General features: G+C 39.8%; 4 protein-coding genes across 4 annotated transcripts; 1 reads left to right on the top strand and 3 right to left on the bottom strand.

Moving 5' to 3' along the window:
• Positions 1 to 17: 17 nt before the first annotated feature.
• BCR41DRAFT_330428 (transmembrane amino acid transporter protein-domain-containing protein) lies at positions 18 to 2,059 on the bottom strand. The gene is made up of 2 exons (XM_022021751.1): positions 1,596 to 2,059; positions 18 to 1,486 (listed from the first exon to the last, which is right to left on the bottom strand). The coding sequence occupies exons 1-2, from the start codon at positions 1,735 to 1,737 to the stop codon at positions 339 to 341; spliced, it is 1,290 nt and encodes a 429-aa protein (XP_021886585.1). The 5' UTR covers positions 1,738 to 2,059; the 3' UTR covers positions 18 to 338.
• A 4,035-nt stretch (positions 2,060 to 6,094) lies between these two features.
• Positions 6,095 to 10,221, bottom strand: BCR41DRAFT_316406 (exocyst complex protein). The gene is made up of 14 exons (XM_022021238.1): positions 10,047 to 10,221; positions 9,661 to 9,903; positions 9,438 to 9,507; positions 9,106 to 9,317; positions 8,912 to 9,010; positions 8,679 to 8,806; positions 8,371 to 8,542; positions 7,946 to 8,272; positions 7,583 to 7,842; positions 7,399 to 7,476; positions 7,177 to 7,297; positions 6,744 to 7,069; positions 6,586 to 6,648; positions 6,095 to 6,464 (listed from the first exon to the last, which is right to left on the bottom strand). The coding sequence occupies exons 1-14, from the start codon at positions 10,125 to 10,127 to the stop codon at positions 6,116 to 6,118; spliced, it is 2,529 nt and encodes an 842-aa protein (XP_021886584.1). The 5' UTR covers positions 10,128 to 10,221; the 3' UTR covers positions 6,095 to 6,115.
• A 124-nt stretch (positions 10,222 to 10,345) lies between these two features.
• Positions 10,346 to 11,260, top strand: BCR41DRAFT_344270 (Tim10/DDP family zinc finger-domain-containing protein). The gene is made up of 4 exons (XM_022022470.1): positions 10,346 to 10,454; positions 10,578 to 10,652; positions 10,758 to 10,826; positions 11,064 to 11,260. The coding sequence occupies exons 1-4, from the start codon at positions 10,419 to 10,421 to the stop codon at positions 11,175 to 11,177; spliced, it is 294 nt and encodes a 97-aa protein (XP_021886583.1). The 5' UTR covers positions 10,346 to 10,418; the 3' UTR covers positions 11,178 to 11,260.
• Positions 11,261 to 14,045: 2,785 nt separating this feature from the next.
• Positions 14,046 to 15,155, bottom strand: BCR41DRAFT_391325 (hypothetical protein; the record flags this gene model as incomplete). The annotated part of the gene is made up of 1 exon (XM_022028343.1): positions 14,046 to 15,155. The coding sequence occupies one exon, from the start codon at positions 15,153 to 15,155 to the stop codon at positions 14,046 to 14,048; it is 1,110 nt and encodes a 369-aa protein (XP_021886582.1).
• Between the last annotated feature and the right edge of the window lie 1,202 nt (positions 15,156 to 16,357).

Raw genomic sequence — 16,357 nt, 5'->3', positions numbered from 1 at the left:
GAAAGCACAGCAAAAGTGGCTAATTAATTCCTGTGTAACTGTAACCCAAGATTTACAAGACCAGTTTAACGGATTGCATGTGTGTACACTTTGACGCTTTCTCTTTATTTTATTATACATATACAATCAAGAGCAACGACTTCGGATATCAGTAAGCTCGCCTGTGGAGTGATAGAATAGAGCTCTTGGAGAGAAATCAGAGGGAGGAGGTAAAATAAAAAAAATAAAATAAAAAAGCTAATATACAACTGATTTGCCGTGGATTTTTTGGTAGCAGAAGAACAAGGTATGGCTCGTGCTCCGCGAGCAAAATCGATAAAAAAAAACTGTTTGATTGTTTACTGGCTATCTTTTTCAATGGACTCCTTGAGAGCCTTGATAGCATCAATAGACCCAATGATGGCAGAGATGACACCAATGAGCACGATAAGAGCGCACCAAGCCAACTCATACCACTTCAAATGTCTCCATCCGATCAACTTGAAATAGCACAGGATAGGCAATACAAAGATCAAGGTGCAGTTGCCAAGGGCTCCCAAAAGAGACAAAAAGTGACCAAAATATGGAACAGTGCAGGCAATGATTCCGCAAAAACCAACGACGATCAAGCGAGTAATCGTGCGGTAGACACGCTCCATGATCTTGCCTCGGCGAGCCACTGTGATGTCGAACAGACGTTCAAATTCCAAGGCAAAGGAGGTCAACAAGATAGGGGCTGCCAAGATGACGTGAATAATAATGACTACAGTTCCAATCTTTGTGAAGACATCCTTGGGCAAGTTCTCGAGGATAGGGGATCTGGCAGCATCGCCGTAAGTGATGTAACCGGGGATGGCTGTGGCCAAGTAGAGGATAGAGCAAGTAAAAAGAGCTACAGCGACCACACGGTTCCAGCTACGGGGGTATCTCATGGCTTCTTCGACATGCATGTAGACGACATTTCCTCCAAAGCAAATCGAGATGGAAGCAACCGTAGTGGGCAGGTTGGCAAGGATGACAGTATCATGACCGACATTTGCGTATGTGGGATTGCTCAAGTCCATGATAGATCCACGGACAGCAACGATGACCAGGACAACAGTTGCCAAAGCTCCAAAGATGGACATGACAGCCACTTCCTTCAATGTCTTCATTGCCACAAAGGGAACTGCAACAATCGCAGCAGAGATCCAAATCCAAGCCTTAACACTGATAGCGTCATTGGGGACCAGACCTTTCATCTCTGTACCTGATAAGATCAGGTACATGATTGGTGCACCAAGGACGATTGTGGTATGGAAGAACCAGACAGCAACGAGACCAGGCTTGCCAAAGGCATGACGACCGATCTCTTGATATGAGGAAAGGCGGTACTTTCCGTTATAGTAAAGGCACTTCATGAGGAGGATAGCGGTATAAATAGACATCAAGAGAGAAAGGATCACGATACCGACACTGATCCATCCACCTAATCTAAGAGCATATGGGAGACCCAGGGTACCGGTTCCTGGAAAGAACAAGAAAAAAAGAAAAAAAAAATATATATTAAGATTTTCGTTCAAGTATTTAGTAGACGAGAAGGAATTGACAAGGTAAAAAGTATTATTATTATTTACCTGCAACAACGCAGACGACGTTGGCATACGCCAAAAGATTGGATCCTTGCTCAGGCCTCTCGGCCATGAGGTCAACGATAGACTCCTTGTCACTATGGACACTACGGGCTTCGTAAATCTCATTTTCCTTCTCTGCGGACATGGTTCTGGGATAGAGAGGAATGTATGTGTGTGTGTTGGAGGGTGTGTTGGAGGAAATAAAGGGGATCAACCTTGAGATCTGTTTGGGTTTAGAGAATTGTGTGAGAATGAAAATTTATTTGGGTATAAAGGTGAGACAAACAGTAGTTTGATTTGTTTCCGATCGGAATATCAAACACAATAGCGATGGATGCTTTTACAAATGAAAATGGTAGTGATAGAAGGAAAACGAAAAGATGAATGAAAGAAACTGAAGCAGAGGACGTAATAATATTTAATATTAAAAAAGAAGGGATAGTGGCGATCGGAGGAATGAAGAGGAGATGAAGAAAAGGAGGGAAAAAAGAAGCAAATTCCGAGTCTTTTATATTGCCTCAAGATATACTCCATGTGAAGTATGGATCGAAGCGTGAACTATAATCTGCAATCTCTTTTCCAATAGAAACGTTTATTGGCTCATAACCAAATCATTGAAGTAACAGAATAACAAATAGACAGTTGCTGTTCACTGGCCCTTCGGCCTAAACTATTCTCAATTGGAGTATTACTAAAGGAATATAAATAAGGAAATAAGTAAAAATATACATAAAGTATTATAGCCATATATGAAGATCAGTAAAAAGCTGGTTCCCTTCTTCCAGAACAGCCTAGAAGAGGCAGCCTACGTTCGAAATAGTCCTTCTCCCCAAACCTGGTTTCATTCAATTGTTCTCAATATCTTTAATTTATTTGCCCCCCCCCTCCCCCCTGTTCCTGGATCCATAAAAATACATTCCCATTTCCTCTTGGAGGAAAGACAATGATCAACGCCAAACTTGCGGATTTTCTTTCCTCATTCCACAAGAAAGATGAGAGATGATCTCCATGGGGTTATACTATACAGAATACTCCGAAGAACGCAAAATAAGCAAATAAACAAGAGAAAGAGAAAAACTGGCTGGTACGGATAGGAAGCCGTGAGGTGGACCAGCATGAGGCAAGAAATCAATGGCAGAAAAGAAAGAAAAGGATTCGTGAGTGGCAGAACGGCCGAAAGCCCTATTCAATCGATAGTCTATAAATCGAAGTGCTTTGCATATAAAGTATCTATTGATTTTTACTCTATTTTTTACTATTCGAAAATTGAATATATTGTGTAGTGCTATTATTTAATCATTGTTATATATATATATATGATAATATCATTCCTCATCTAATTTTTGCCCGTGTACAGTGCTCTATGATGTATATATGTTGATAAGTAATGAGTAAGGAAGTAAAGCCAAATATAAATGTGCAAGTAGTAAATGAGGGATGTTACGTTCCCCAACTATGATAATCACCAGGGAGATGTCAGGCACCACGGCTATTTCGTGTTAATATCTTTGATGGATCAGTGTATATGATCGGTACACCCATCGGAGCATAGGAGTAAGGGTCAAGCAAAAATTTGGGGATGATTACGAAGGATGACTTGATTAGGAATGAATGAATCGAATAAATACAAAAGGGGTACAAATGCAGATCAGTGATCAGTTGGATGTCAATATTGTATACATACATCATTCACTAAAAAAAGGAAAGAGGAAAAAAAAAAAAAGAGGCCAAACAGCCAAAAGCAATATGCAGGCCAATCCAATTTCTCTCCCGGGACACAGAAACTCATTAGTGGAGCTCCACCTCATCCATCACATAATAAAAAAGAATAAAATAGAATCCCGCTCTGCTCCCCACCTATAGGAGAGCAAGACTAGAAAGGTCATGCTACCATGAAGAGATGATTCTCCAATCATTGCCTGTCTTCCATTGCGGACTTTGGTTTTTTACAAGGGCCCTCATTCTAGGCTTCATCAAGCGTCTGAAAGTGCGCTAAAGTCATTGATTCCGTCACATTCGCTATCAGCTCATTAGTGTTAAGCGTTCTCTCTCCACACTTTTTTACTTTCTTCCATGACAAAGAGTGCAGAGGCAGCTGAGTATCAGAAGGTAAAAGTATCCCTGCAGCAGAAGCAAAGCATCCGATTCGAAGTTCCGCTCAAGAGAAGCATGTGCTACTTTCTCATGAAGGAGGGAAAAAAAGGATGAAAAAAGGGCATATCGACAGAAAGGGAATCCCCTGGTTGGCTAAAACATGATATTAAAGCCATGTGGTTGCGGAGCATCAAGTAATTAAGCGACGGTGTATGTCTTTAATATTAATAAAACCGAGACTCACATTGTTCCTTTCCTCTTATTGCATTCCATAAAAGAGGAAAGGTCTCTTCTACCTCAAGCCCTCCGATCTGCTTCCTTGGAACTTTGTAACAAACAGAAGTATCTTATTCCTAATTCATGTTTACCGATGCTCATTTTCCTGTCTTTGATCAATAAATATCTATATATTTTCCATAGATATTGTTCGATGTGCAGTGATTTTATGGTGTCATGGCCTGATCGGCAGTGATTTATTATTGTTATTCTTCCCACGTTTGTTTATTTTAAATCGTTATATTTAATAGGAATTTATTTTCTGACATGTGTTTAGAGCGCGGTTCATCCTTATGTTTGTGTTATTTTAAGCTAGTATATACAGATGTGCTCAAGGGATGCAGGGATATTGATCTCCACTTTGTTTCTGCTCCTCTCTCGATCGCTTTCTGGATATACTAATTTTTTCTGCTTATAGTGGTTATCCATATTGAGAGACATCCATTGAAGCCGATCAAATGAAGTGGAAAAGGGGTTTATCATGAGCCGTTTTGTCCCTTCGAGAGGATTAGTATCCATTTACACAAACATGCATGTATTGTCTTAGTGTTCTTTTATCTTATTGCGAAACATACCCCATTTGGATTCCTGTCCTTTTAATCCCATCTTTTTTTGAACACATTGCAGTTATGGATGTTTTCTTTCATTGTTTGATGTTGCCATTACGTGCATCTTTGTTGTCTGTCCATTCACTCAACTTCTTCCTCTTTTTCTCGCCTTGTTTGCTATTCATGTTCCAAAAGACAAACAAATATAAAAAAAAAAATTTACGATGCGTATACTTACTTGTACACAGCCCTCGTACATTTTTTTTTTTGCTTGCGTACATGTATTCTTGCTCTTGTAGTAATAAAAATAAAAGTTTGTCATGCATATTGCTACCAGACACACTAAATGAGAGTCAAAAAGCTCCATCAAATGTATAGAGTATAACTTTAAAAAACCTCTTTGAAGGTAAACCTAATGCTTTAATGCATCATGGGCTCAACATCACTACTTTCTTTCTTTCTTTTTTTTTTTTTTTACGAATAAACCCCCTAATTGAACCTTTCTGCTAGATCCACAAAAAACTGAAGATGACAACCATCGTCCTCCTATCTTGAGATGCCTGCAATTTTTCAAACGGCGAGGCAGCTCAACGGCCAGCTGCTCCTACTGCGCGAAATCCCGAGCATGTGGGCGCAAAGAAATGTTTATAATTTATTATTAATGATCGTCATCAATTGTCAACTGTTCTATATTCTATTAATCTAGATACGTTGACAATAAAATGTCTAGGCTTCTTTTTTTCTTTCCATCTTCCCCAACTCTTAAAGGGTTTATTTCTTTTCTAGCGACGGTAAAGGATGAGGTGAGTAGGGTGAGTAAAGTATGCAAGAAAATAAATAAATAAATAAAAAAACCATTACATTATGACTAAATACAAGTATGATCTTCTCGGACAAAATAATATATAATACTACAGTAATAAATTCTAGTGTGTGAATATTCATTGATTTTTTTTTTTTTTTTTTGGGGGGGGGAGGAGGTTGGAACAAAGTTGAATAGAGCTTTGTATTATTTGAAAGAAGAGGACTTTTTTCCGGGGATTTTATTTGGATTGAACAGCATCAAAGTAGAATCTCTAGGGTTTACCATCATGTCTTCTGGATATGATGTATCAAGATAAAGCGCGCACTCTTTATTATTTGCCAGTCTTCCAGTTGTCTAGAACATCGTATCTACTTTGCAAAGCTCGCGTTCGCTGCGCTTTTCCGCTAAATATCCATAGAAAAAAAAAAAAAAAAAAAAAAAGGCGCGAGGCTAGTGGCTCCGAATGAGAAGGAAATTGGTCCGCCGCAGAAAATATTCTACATCATTTCTAGAATGATAGTGTATATCCTCATTTTGTCTTCACTACCTTCTGTTCTCCCATGTATAGTATCCGATACATTGGAAATTTTGTCTCAGCATAATAATAAGTGTCGGATATGATAACAAGAAAGAAAAGCCCACCCAAAGATAACGTGAATTAACGTAAAGGCGTAAAATACAACAAGATAAACAAACAAAAAATATGTGTATCTATAGAAGAGGATAGACAGATCCCCTTTGTCATTCCTTTCCCTTTCGGTTATTTCTTCAGTCTAATAAAAATAATAAATTTATTCTTTTCAGCGAAGGGTATAGCTCAAAAACTTGGCGCCTGTCAAATCTTCTAACGCAGCAATCCTGCTGGCTGTTCCTCCCGTACTTCCGCCATTGGATGGACCGGTTTCAGTGGTCATGTTCAGTTTTTCAAACAGTTTATCAATCTTCGAGGTCTTGAAGTCAACACGCATCTGTAGATATGGGTACAATGACCTAAAGTCTACCTTAGCCAGGTAGCCTTCACTCAGCACTGAAGGTAAAATTTCTGGCTTCACCAAGAAGACGTTGCCTAGTTGACGAAGCATCTCAAACCGCTCATTCAACGACGGGATGTTCCATACTTTTATAGACTCTTGGTATTTTGCAATATCTCTTTTTTTTTTTTTTTTTTTTTTTAGAACATCATTTCATAAGAAGGTGAATATTTAGTCCTAGTTTTGTGACATAAAAGAAAGCTTGGGTTTGGTAACTCTAATAAACCTATGAGACTTACTTTGTAAGTAGTACTCCTCCAACAGGACTAATCGAGAACTTCTTGAAGTGCTCCAAAAGCATCCTAGTTAAAAAATAATGACATATCTTTATAAGTCATTTGCTACATGAATGCATTATCAGGCATGCGCGCACAAAACTTGAATAAAATAACCATACCCGTGAAACGCTATTCCAACCTCCATGAGGAACATCTCAATGTTTTTGCCATCAATATTCTTGCGGATCGCTTCATACATGCGTCTCAGGAACTCGCAGCAGTCCATACACGGTTTCGTCGCTAGACCTGTCAGGTCGATTTCATCATCCTTCGGCTTAAAGTCTACACGGCGTTGACGACTCAAGCATGTTTCCAGCCAAACTAGAATCACATCGATCTCCTTTTGTAATGTTGCGTTAGCCTTGGCTTCTACATTTCCCATTAGCTTGTTCTTTTGGATGACTGTCTCGCGATATACTTGTGGTGAAGGCACAGTCAATGGCAGCTAGTATGATGGAGCAAATAATGTAGTTAGGGAGAAGAGTAAAAGATTATTGCGGCTTCCCGGGGACTTTTTTTTTTTTTTTTTTTTTTTTTTTTTTTTCAACTTACAATAGTGGTTTGGAAGTGCATCTGGAGCAGATGAACAATGCCACCTACAAGTTTGACACGTCTGATAGGTTTCATATCAGGTGGCAACTTTGGATCTGCCGCGGACAAGTCATCAAGAGCTCTATTATGGATTGAATAAAAACAGGGCATTTATCAGTTCACTATGCATTTTCTCTCCCTCTGTATAACAACCGCCCGTTTCGGAGAAAAATCTGTACTTACGAATCTAGCGCTGCATCCACGTAACGCATCCCAATATAGTCGTTCAGAAGTTGAAATAAAATTGCAGTGTTTTTTGGCCTAACAATTAAAAACAGAGAGTGTGAGTGCATGCATTCATATCAATACAAATCTGTCCATTTTCGGATATAGTGTCAGTCAGATCAGCAAGTTTTTGAGCCTTTACCTTCCCGAGACGGGTAACAATCCCACACTCCTGACAACACTTTCTGCATGGATCTTGAGCATCTTGATGACTACTTCGACTACAAGCTTTCCATCGTCCTCCGTAACCTGCATGTTCTGATACTTTTCAGGGTTCTTTACTGTTGCAAAATTCTCTTGCACGACCGGAGGTAGTGACTGGCGACTGTTCGATGAATCAATGATTTGATTGAACGTACGTGTAATGATCGCCCTGAACTTGTTGCCGCCACGGCGTTGCAGCTAATCAAGATTGAATTAAGAAAATAAATAGCTCATTTATTTAGCAATGATAAGGTCAACAGAGGTATTAAGAAAGATGCGAAATGCATATCCTTATCATTACCTGATAAGCTGTGAATTTAGCCAACATCGAATCATAGATCTCACAGAGAGACTGTAGTTCCTTCTCCAGATATCGGTCCCCTTCGAGGTAAGGGACAAAGAGATCATCAAGACAACGGTCTAAAGTCTGTGCAAGTGGTTGAGTCGTCATGGACACATTGGAACCCTTGACATTGGCATTAATGCCAACCTTGAGAGTATCTTCACACTTCTTTAAGTCTTCAACCAGCGTTACTGTGTGCTCATGAATGGAAGAAAGTGTACGGAGGTATGCAAGTGTAGATTTCGCCTGTGCTCGCTCCAGCAATGTTTCAATAAATTGTTGGATCTAAAATGTGGGGTGGTGAGAGATTAGATAAGCAACAGAAAAAAATGCATCCGAACAAACTTGAAGTCCAAGAATTTTAGATCAAAAAATATGCTTACAGATTGACCGAAAACACGCTGGATGAATACTTGAAAGACCGCAGCCGGGTTAGGGAAAACCATAGAAATGATTTCAGCCTCCTGTTCAACTGTAGTACGAATATCTTCATATAACTTAATCAGTCCGGCATCAATTGGTGGAATAGGGGCCACTGGGTCCGTGATATTTTCTCTATATTTTCAAATAGGGAGCTGTTAGAGTGCGGACTAAAAAACAAAAATGACGTCGATAATAACATAAATGACGTCGATAATAACATAAAGTCAGCCGATTTGATGGCGAGGACCGCAAAAGCAGCTATTCTTACTGATCTGGACTTTCCAAAGGAGAGGATTCGTTGACTTTGGAGTGTAACATGAAAAAATCATGTTGATTGACATATATCTGAACACATGAATGCCCTCCATTGAATTCTAGCAAAGCCTTGGCACAATGCTATATGTATCAAAATGGATTCTCGTCAGATAAAGCTCGGTTGATGATGATAATGGCGGTTTTTGTATTTAAACAAATGTAAGCTTTTGTCCAAAGCATCCTTACCGCCATAACTCTAGGGTCCGCGTGCTTGTAAGCCTTGTCGAATGAAGAAAGCATATCTGTTTCAAACTGTTCCCTAAACTTTTCAATCCCTTCACGTGCCTGTGGTAGTAAAGCAAGGTTAGTCAGGTTAGGTATCTCCTTATCTGATGCACATTGCTATAATTCAAAACCACAAAGTAATTATGGGCCAGTACCAGCTGTGTGTCTGGGAGGTCCACTTCTTTGGCTAGAATTGCCAGTTGTCGAAGAATTCTAGCAGCCTCAATCTGTCCTTCCAAGCCCTGTTGTGTCATGAGAGATTCCAGAGTCGGACACCGACCCTCATTAAACTGCATAAAGTATTCCATCAGCTTTTTCGACAGTACCGCTCTTGCTCGTTGCTTATCTGCTGTTTCCAGTTTCTCACCTATCATATATACATATATATAAATATAAAAAAGACGTGAATATTTTAAGTTTCATCATCCTTTGCGAACATGCTTCTCTGTTATTCTTGCTTATAATATGTTCCCTAGTTCCGACATACCAATCCTGATAGCTGTACTTCCCACTTCACTAATCCGAGAATCTAGGCTTTCTAAAGTAGCTTGAACATCCTACGGTTTCGTTTTTTTTTTTTTTTTTTTTTTTTTTTTTTTGTTCAGCCAGTAAGACACATAAATATTAATCGGTTTCTAACTGTTATAGAGGTAATGCCGGAACCGACTTTTTTTTTTTTTTTTTTTTTTTTTCAATCTTGATCCATTTACCTCAAATCCGAGTCCAAGTTCTTTGACCTGCTTTTTGAATACCAGCTCTTCTTTCTGTGTTTCACGTTCCAGCTCAATAGTATGTTTCTGCATCTTGCTGGTTAATTTTTCCAGTTCCTCGAGTGAGCTTTCAAATGTTCGAATAAAAGGCTTTGGGTCGAATGTATTCGAGTTTTCTTTAATACGTGTGGTAATGATTCCACTAGATAGCTTTTCAATAAACACCTTGGGACTGAATACACCCTATTCCAAAGATGAAGAAAATAAACGAATGGAAGGCAGATATGTTGAGTCAGCTGAACGCCATTTTTCTTCTTTGTTTTTCTTTCTATTTTTGTTTCTCGACCTGGTAGCGTAGTATTATCGTCTCATATACTCTCCGTTACCTGGAATGACTCGACACGAAGCGTAGCCTTTACGTCCGGGTCCAGCTCGTATGGCCGAGGCATACGTGGAGGAGGCCCCATAGTTGTGATTCTTCTAATGTATTATCAAGAAGCTTATCCTGTGCCTGCTCTGTCCTGTAAGACTTCTTTCCCTCTCCTGCGTTGTCCTTTACAACCATCTGATGATGCAAAATAAGATTGTGAAACAAAAAAGTGTTGCATGTCTGGATGAGGTTGTGTCACGTGGGTATCCAAGGCAAAATGACCTTTTTTGATGCTCCCGCTCAAATTCTGATCAACCTCTCTCTTGAACGATCAATACGCCCTTGATCTTTCTCTTTTCTTACTTTTCTTTGAATTTGCTTTACAATCATGTCTGATTTTGGCAGCTACGGTGGAGGTTCTATGGTACGTTTATTTTCTTTATTGTTTGAGACGGGATTCGCCTTTTTTTATTGTTCATAAATGTCATGTCAAATGAGGTCACTTAACAATTTGCTCAACTTCTAAAATACTGAACCACAACCGTAGGACGCTAAGAAGCAGCAAGTAATGGACCAGGTCCGCAGCGAACTCGCGCTTGCCAATGCTCAGGAACTCATTAACGTATGTATTTTTTTTTTGCCTTTTTTCACGCATAATGCTTCGTCAACTTTATCTCTAACTCTGACTAAACTATTGGCCACCTTCCTTTAATCTTTTTCTCAATAGAAAATCAATGAAAAGTGCTTTGCAAGGTGCGTACTCAAGCCCAGCACTAAGCTTGACAACAGTGAACAGGTTAGTAGAAGCTTTATCTGATAAAAGCAATCATCACATTTCTTCCCCTTTCTTTCTTTTTTTACAAGGTCTTCGTGCAGTTCATTGCCGATTTATTAGAATATGAGCATGTTGAGGGCTTATTTTTATGTGTGAATGGTTGCATTGGTTCTATTCCTTTTTTTCTTTTTTATTTTACATGAACCATGAGTTGACCATGCCTTTTTTGTATAACGGATGAATAAAATTCTCTTTTAGAACTGTTTGTCCAACTGCATGGATCGTTATATGGAGGCATGGAACATTGTGTCACGTACCTACATTAGCCGTGTCCAGCGCGAATCCCAGAACATGGGAGGAAGTGGATTTTAAACATTTGTACTGCAGCCGGATACTTGTGAGCAAACAGTTCAATTCGCGTCATAATAAAACAAAGGATGATTGTTGTATTGTGGTTATTTTGTTAGATGCTTATCATATACTCGCAGCCATGATACTAGGCATGTTTGGCCATTTACTCCGATTAACTTTCCGGGATATAGGTCATTAAAACTTCTTCAGCAGTTTTTTTTTCTTTTCTTTTTTTGAAGAATAATGGGATGTGAGTTGCTACTGACTAGTCGACCGACAATGTCGAAATATGGCGGAATCATCGAAATGGCGGGCGAAGCCTTGTACCGTTTGTTTTTTTTTTTTTTTTTTTTTTTTTTTTTTTTTGTTTTTCTCAAGCCACCGCATGACCAAGGTATTCACAAATTAAGCAAATATGGGTGTTCCATATTATGGCCAATACAAACGAGAGAGGAATGAAAGACAATGTGTTCGATATTCTACTTCCTTTTCTACATCGCTACAGGACATATGATGACGACATTGCAAAGAAAGAAGAGTTAGAAGATACCTTGACGCTTTGTTAGTGGCAAATAAGCGTAGAAGAGCCCAAGTTACTATATCTTGAGTTTAATCCATTGCATAGACTAGATAATGAATCTTTGATCTGTTTATGCCCGTGAATTTTCGGACAATCGACCCTCTTTAGTACCTTCTGCCATATTTCCTTTTTTCCTCCCAATAGGATACCCGACAAAATTGTGTCAAGTGTGAATTGCTCATAATATTAAAGGTGATATGTAGTGGAGCCGTGTCAAGTGGGACATCTCTCGAGATGACCTCTTGATATGGATGGCTCCCACAATCCACAAAGCCATCCTCAACTTGCCTTCCACCAAGCATGTATAGACAGGAATAATAAACTCTGTGTGCATTGCATGTCTCGGCAAATGACACCCCAAAGTTATGAACAGATCAAGCAGTACCTTTACAAAGAGTGAACAAAATTACAATTTAGTAGAGTGCCACCCGGATAGTAATGACCAATGGTAGGATATTGAGTGCAACGATACACGTAAAAATAAAGTTCAGTTTGTTCAACTTAATTTTTCCGAATTAACCTTCCAGTTGGGAGGAAAGCTAGTCATAGAAGGCTACATCTGATTAATGCATCGTGTCTAATTAACGAATAAAAGAAAGCTTCTACAAACTGCATGGCAACATAGGGTGTTTTGTGTTGAGCGAAACAACTGCTTCACATCTCTCGTGCTATATGATCTCTTTTCCCAATTTTTTATAGGTATGACCAAGGAAGTTCTTTTGTATTGATGATCCTTTATACAAAACTCCCTGCCCACCTGCTAACAGCCTCGCAAGGAGAGCCGAACGAAATCACAACATGTGACCTTTAGACGGTGGAGCCTGGTTACCTGTTTAAGAAGTTCGATCAATTTCCCATCCTTTATATTCATTTTTGCGATTGATAGATACGATAGCTCCGTCAGTATCCAAGGATACTAAAGGAAAACTGTCCCGTAAAACTCATCACACACCGGTTGTTCAATATTATTGCCTGTTATACCCATCAAGCCTTAGTGTGCAAAATTCTGAACATCTCCTAATAAAGATACCGACACAATAGGATGGTGTGTACGGATGCGGAGGCAAGTATCACAACGCTGCACAGGCAAATGCGTTTATATGAACAAAATAGGGCCATTGCTCAGGAAGTTGAAAAGTAGCTGGGGGAAAGGGTACGTTATTCAAGCTCATCCTCTTAGCTTCCTTGCATATTTGAAGAAAAAGATCGACTTCATCACTGCTTACTTACATGGATGCGGCCTCCAGGAAATTGAGATTGCTGCATTCCAAAAGTGCTTCTCAAATCTCCTATGGAGTTAGAGTATTTCCATGGCGGAACTTCGTGATTGCAGAGCTATGGGCCTTAATGAGGTCTGAGAAGGTTGATCTACTTTGTATTCGATGTCACGGAGACGACCACACCCCCGTAACGACTTGAACTCCTCCGGAGCAGTGCTCTGAAATATAATCTCAATATATCCCTTGTTGTTCTGTAATACCTTCTCAGTAGGATTGCGAAGTTTGCCTCTTTGACTCATAATAGCGATATTTTTCTAAATGTTCCTAACAAGTGCATGACAAGAAGCCCTTGAGATGCAGACGCAACGTGAGGTCTGTTTGACCAGGGAAGTTATCAACAAGTGAAACGGTTTTAGGACAATCCAAGAGATGTAATTTAAAGGTGATCACAATGTGGAAAAATCTTCTGCTACGCCAAATATTTTTACATGAAGCTTTGCCATCATTTTTTTTTTTTTTTTTTTTTTTTTAGATTGCAATGAAAATTAGCACAAGGGCATGCAACCCGGGCAATCAGGCCAAGCAACAAACATTCCTTTTAGATGCAAAAGCGTATGAGCCATACCACAATTAAACTTAAGTGCTGCTCTGTTCTGATCTACACACTGATCTTTATAATGCCGGAACTGATGATGCTGTATAGCAACAGAGCATTTTGATATACAAGAACTCACAGTTCAACACTCCAAGCAATGTCAATACTAGAGCGACTAGTATGCTACATTTTTGCTTGGATAGACAAACTGCAAGCGCTTTATTCAAAATTAGTGATTCTCCCCGGTTATGTTTGATCAATTTTAAGAACAGTTCGAATCATGAACTAAGGCAGACAAGACAACATGGGTGATCGAATACCCCATTCTTAAATGAAAAGCTGGAAAGGAACTTACTGTTGTCAATACCATCGTAGTCATCTTCGATGGTAAGCAATTTACATTAAATAAATTAACAATCTCTTGATATACATATATTGATATGAAGGATACGGCCAGAAAAAAAGTGTCGTTTGAACTGTAAACAACTGCCTTGCTATAATCGGAACGACAAGGATCCACGCGACCGAAGTACGGCAACTATCGAATCGCATACAACTGAGTTGTTCATGGAGCCTTGCAACTCTTTAAGTTTTGGCCAATTGTTCACGATCCATGTCGCATCCTCTAGTTGCATCCGTTGAGATGCATCGGACTTGAACGCTAACTTCTCTAGATTCTTCAGATTAGCTTGTTCATCTAAACTCGCTCTTAGCGTCAAGTCCAGCGTCTGTGTTCTACCATCCGTGTTACACCGCTGTGCTACCAGATCAAGGGAGCGTAATCGGGTCAATTTCCCTAGCTGTCTAAACACAATGCGCTGCTTCTCCATGCCTTCCGGCGTTTCTTGATCAACGTCAGCCTTGAGATAGATGTTCAGGTCAGTCAACTCGGTGCTGACCCATTCTGCACCATTGACAATTTCTGTCACCGTGATTCTAGGTCCTGTCAGTCGTTTCAGGCATGGACAATTGGATAAAATCGTCTGCATAATACCATCCGCCTTGAAGCCGTATACATCAAACGTTATTTCCTCGATTGTCTCACATAGCCTCCGGAACCTTGTCTCTTGTACCATGTGCCCATTTTTCAATGTCATTTGTTTGTCTGCTAGCAATTCCCGGATAGAGAGCTGACCGAAATCATCCAAATCATCAGCAGGGTCAGAAAAAATAAATAGAAGCTCCGAAATGGTGAGTTGTTTTAGCATAGTCATCTGCCTAAGAATTGCTGCCATATCTTCGTCCTTTATATATGTGGCGGGGAAGAATAGACTGGACAACCTTTTGAATACCCAGGGTTGCTGAAGGAATGCTGTCCTGTAGAATCTATCGTACAAAGGTAGCTTATTCCCGCCAATATCATCAACTCCATCGTCGTCCTCGTCACATCCATAATATTTCAATGACTGCAATTCTGGGCATCTCCTAGTCAACACACCAAGGCAATATGATACTGTGTGCGAATGCGGAGGGTTGGTTATGTTGAGCTTGAGCTTGTGAAGCTTTAGTGTGGAGATATTTGTAAAGGCATATTTGTTCGCGTCATCATTCAAGAAACCGGACGAATGTCTCCATGATTCTTGTAGATGCTTCCTCGAAGTCATCTTTCCTCGCTTGAAATACTACCATATGCTATAATTACCGAGTCTACCTCGGCGGTGATGCAGTCGGAGCGGAGAACATTGGTGCAAGTTCTCTCTCAAAAGAAATCTGACAATTACAAGTTTGTCGTATCAACGCTGCCTACCCCCTGGAGTACCCAATACTGGTACTTACATGATATGGTTAAAGCTTACTGATAATATACAAACTATGATCCTCGTTCTTTGGAATCGACATCTTCCTTATGGCTAATTGAACTAGCTTATCTGTCCATGAACTATTGAAGTTTTCGTTTTACGGATCTAGGGCTACTCACATGTGCAATATAAAGAATAATAATAATAAACTTTCTTTTTCGAGGTATGTTCTATATTCACTCAGTATGCACCAGAGCCTCGTTCAACAGTGAATAGAGCAAAAATTGTCTGTTCGAAGGGGTGGAAATGGTTGGCTATTAATCGAATAAACGGAAGTTGTGTAACACAACCATCGAAGAGAAAGATTGGGAAAGCGCCAATGGAGATTCTGATTTAAAGGTTGTGACGGTATTTTTGGTCTCTTCGACTGCTACTTCGACATTTGTAGAAGAAACTATCGAAGTGAACGAAAATCAGGCGGAAATATTGGACAACCTAAATATTTTTTCTCTATTCTGCACCACATCACGACCCAATAGCATTGTCTATGTGATTCCCTCTATTCGCTGCTGAACGAGGCTCAGGAAGGCTCTCAAATAGACACTTCTCTCAGCTAAGTTTCCAAGTTCTATTGCCTAACGTCTCAGGATTTTGTAGATGATCTCTCTTTGCTTCATATTGCCAAAATTGCTTCATGGGCGACTGTTCCACCCCAGCCTCAACGCCCGAACTGTCTCCCGTTTAAGTAATTAGGGTGTGTACATGTGGGCAGACAATCACTCCACATCTTGGATAAAATTTTTCAAATAACCCCCGTGTTTCGAATTGAATAGGGAGTCAATCAAAAAGGGAATCGGCCCTTGCGCACGCAAATGTTTCTCGGGACTTTTTTGCTTAGCTGATTTGTGTGTGTTTAGCCACCTTGGCTTTCTATCTTTTCAGTTTCCCGCGCTAATAAATAAAATACGCCCAGGATTGATTCACAGAATGATGGAGAATGTGCCACGGGGTCAAGGTAACGCAGGCAAATGTGGAAATAAAAAATACCAACACCCGAACATCAGACA

The sequence above is a fragment of the Lobosporangium transversale genome (genome assembly GCF_002105155.1).
Source record: "Lobosporangium transversale strain NRRL 3116 chromosome Unknown BCR41scaffold_1, whole genome shotgun sequence".
NCBI classification, from domain to species: Eukaryota; Fungi; Mortierellomycota; class Mortierellomycetes; order Mortierellales; family Mortierellaceae; genus Lobosporangium; species Lobosporangium transversale.
Note: the sequence above shows the minus strand (reverse complement) of the source record. Positions and strands in the feature narration are given on the sequence as shown.

Coding starts and splice junctions, on each gene's coding strand:
- BCR41DRAFT_330428 (XM_022021751.1), bottom strand. CDS start 1,737: ATGTCCGCAGAGAAGGAAAATGAGATTTACGAAGCCCGTAGTGTCCAT. Junction 1,487..1,595: donor CGTCGTCTGCGTTGTTGCAG/GTAAATAATAAT, acceptor TGTTCTTTCCAG/GAACCGGTACCCTGGGTCTC.
- BCR41DRAFT_316406 (XM_022021238.1), bottom strand. CDS start 10,127: ATGGGGCCTCCTCCACGTATGCCTCGGCCATACGAGCTGGACCCGGAC. Junction 9,508..9,660: donor AACTTGGACTCGGATTTGAG/GTAAATGGATCA, acceptor ACGAAACCGTAG/GATGTTCAAGCTACTTTAGA. Junction 7,477..7,582: donor TTGTTACCCGTCTCGGGAAG/GTAAAGGCTCAA, acceptor TTTAATTGTTAG/GCCAAAAAACACTGCAATTT.
- BCR41DRAFT_344270 (XM_022022470.1), top strand. CDS start 10,419: ATGTCTGATTTTGGCAGCTACGGTGGAGGTTCTATG. Junction 10,455..10,577: donor GCTACGGTGGAGGTTCTATG/GTACGTTTATTT, acceptor CCACAACCGTAG/GACGCTAAGAAGCAGCAAGT. Junction 10,653..10,757: donor ATGCTCAGGAACTCATTAAC/GTATGTATTTTT, acceptor TTTTCTCAATAG/AAAATCAATGAAAAGTGCTT.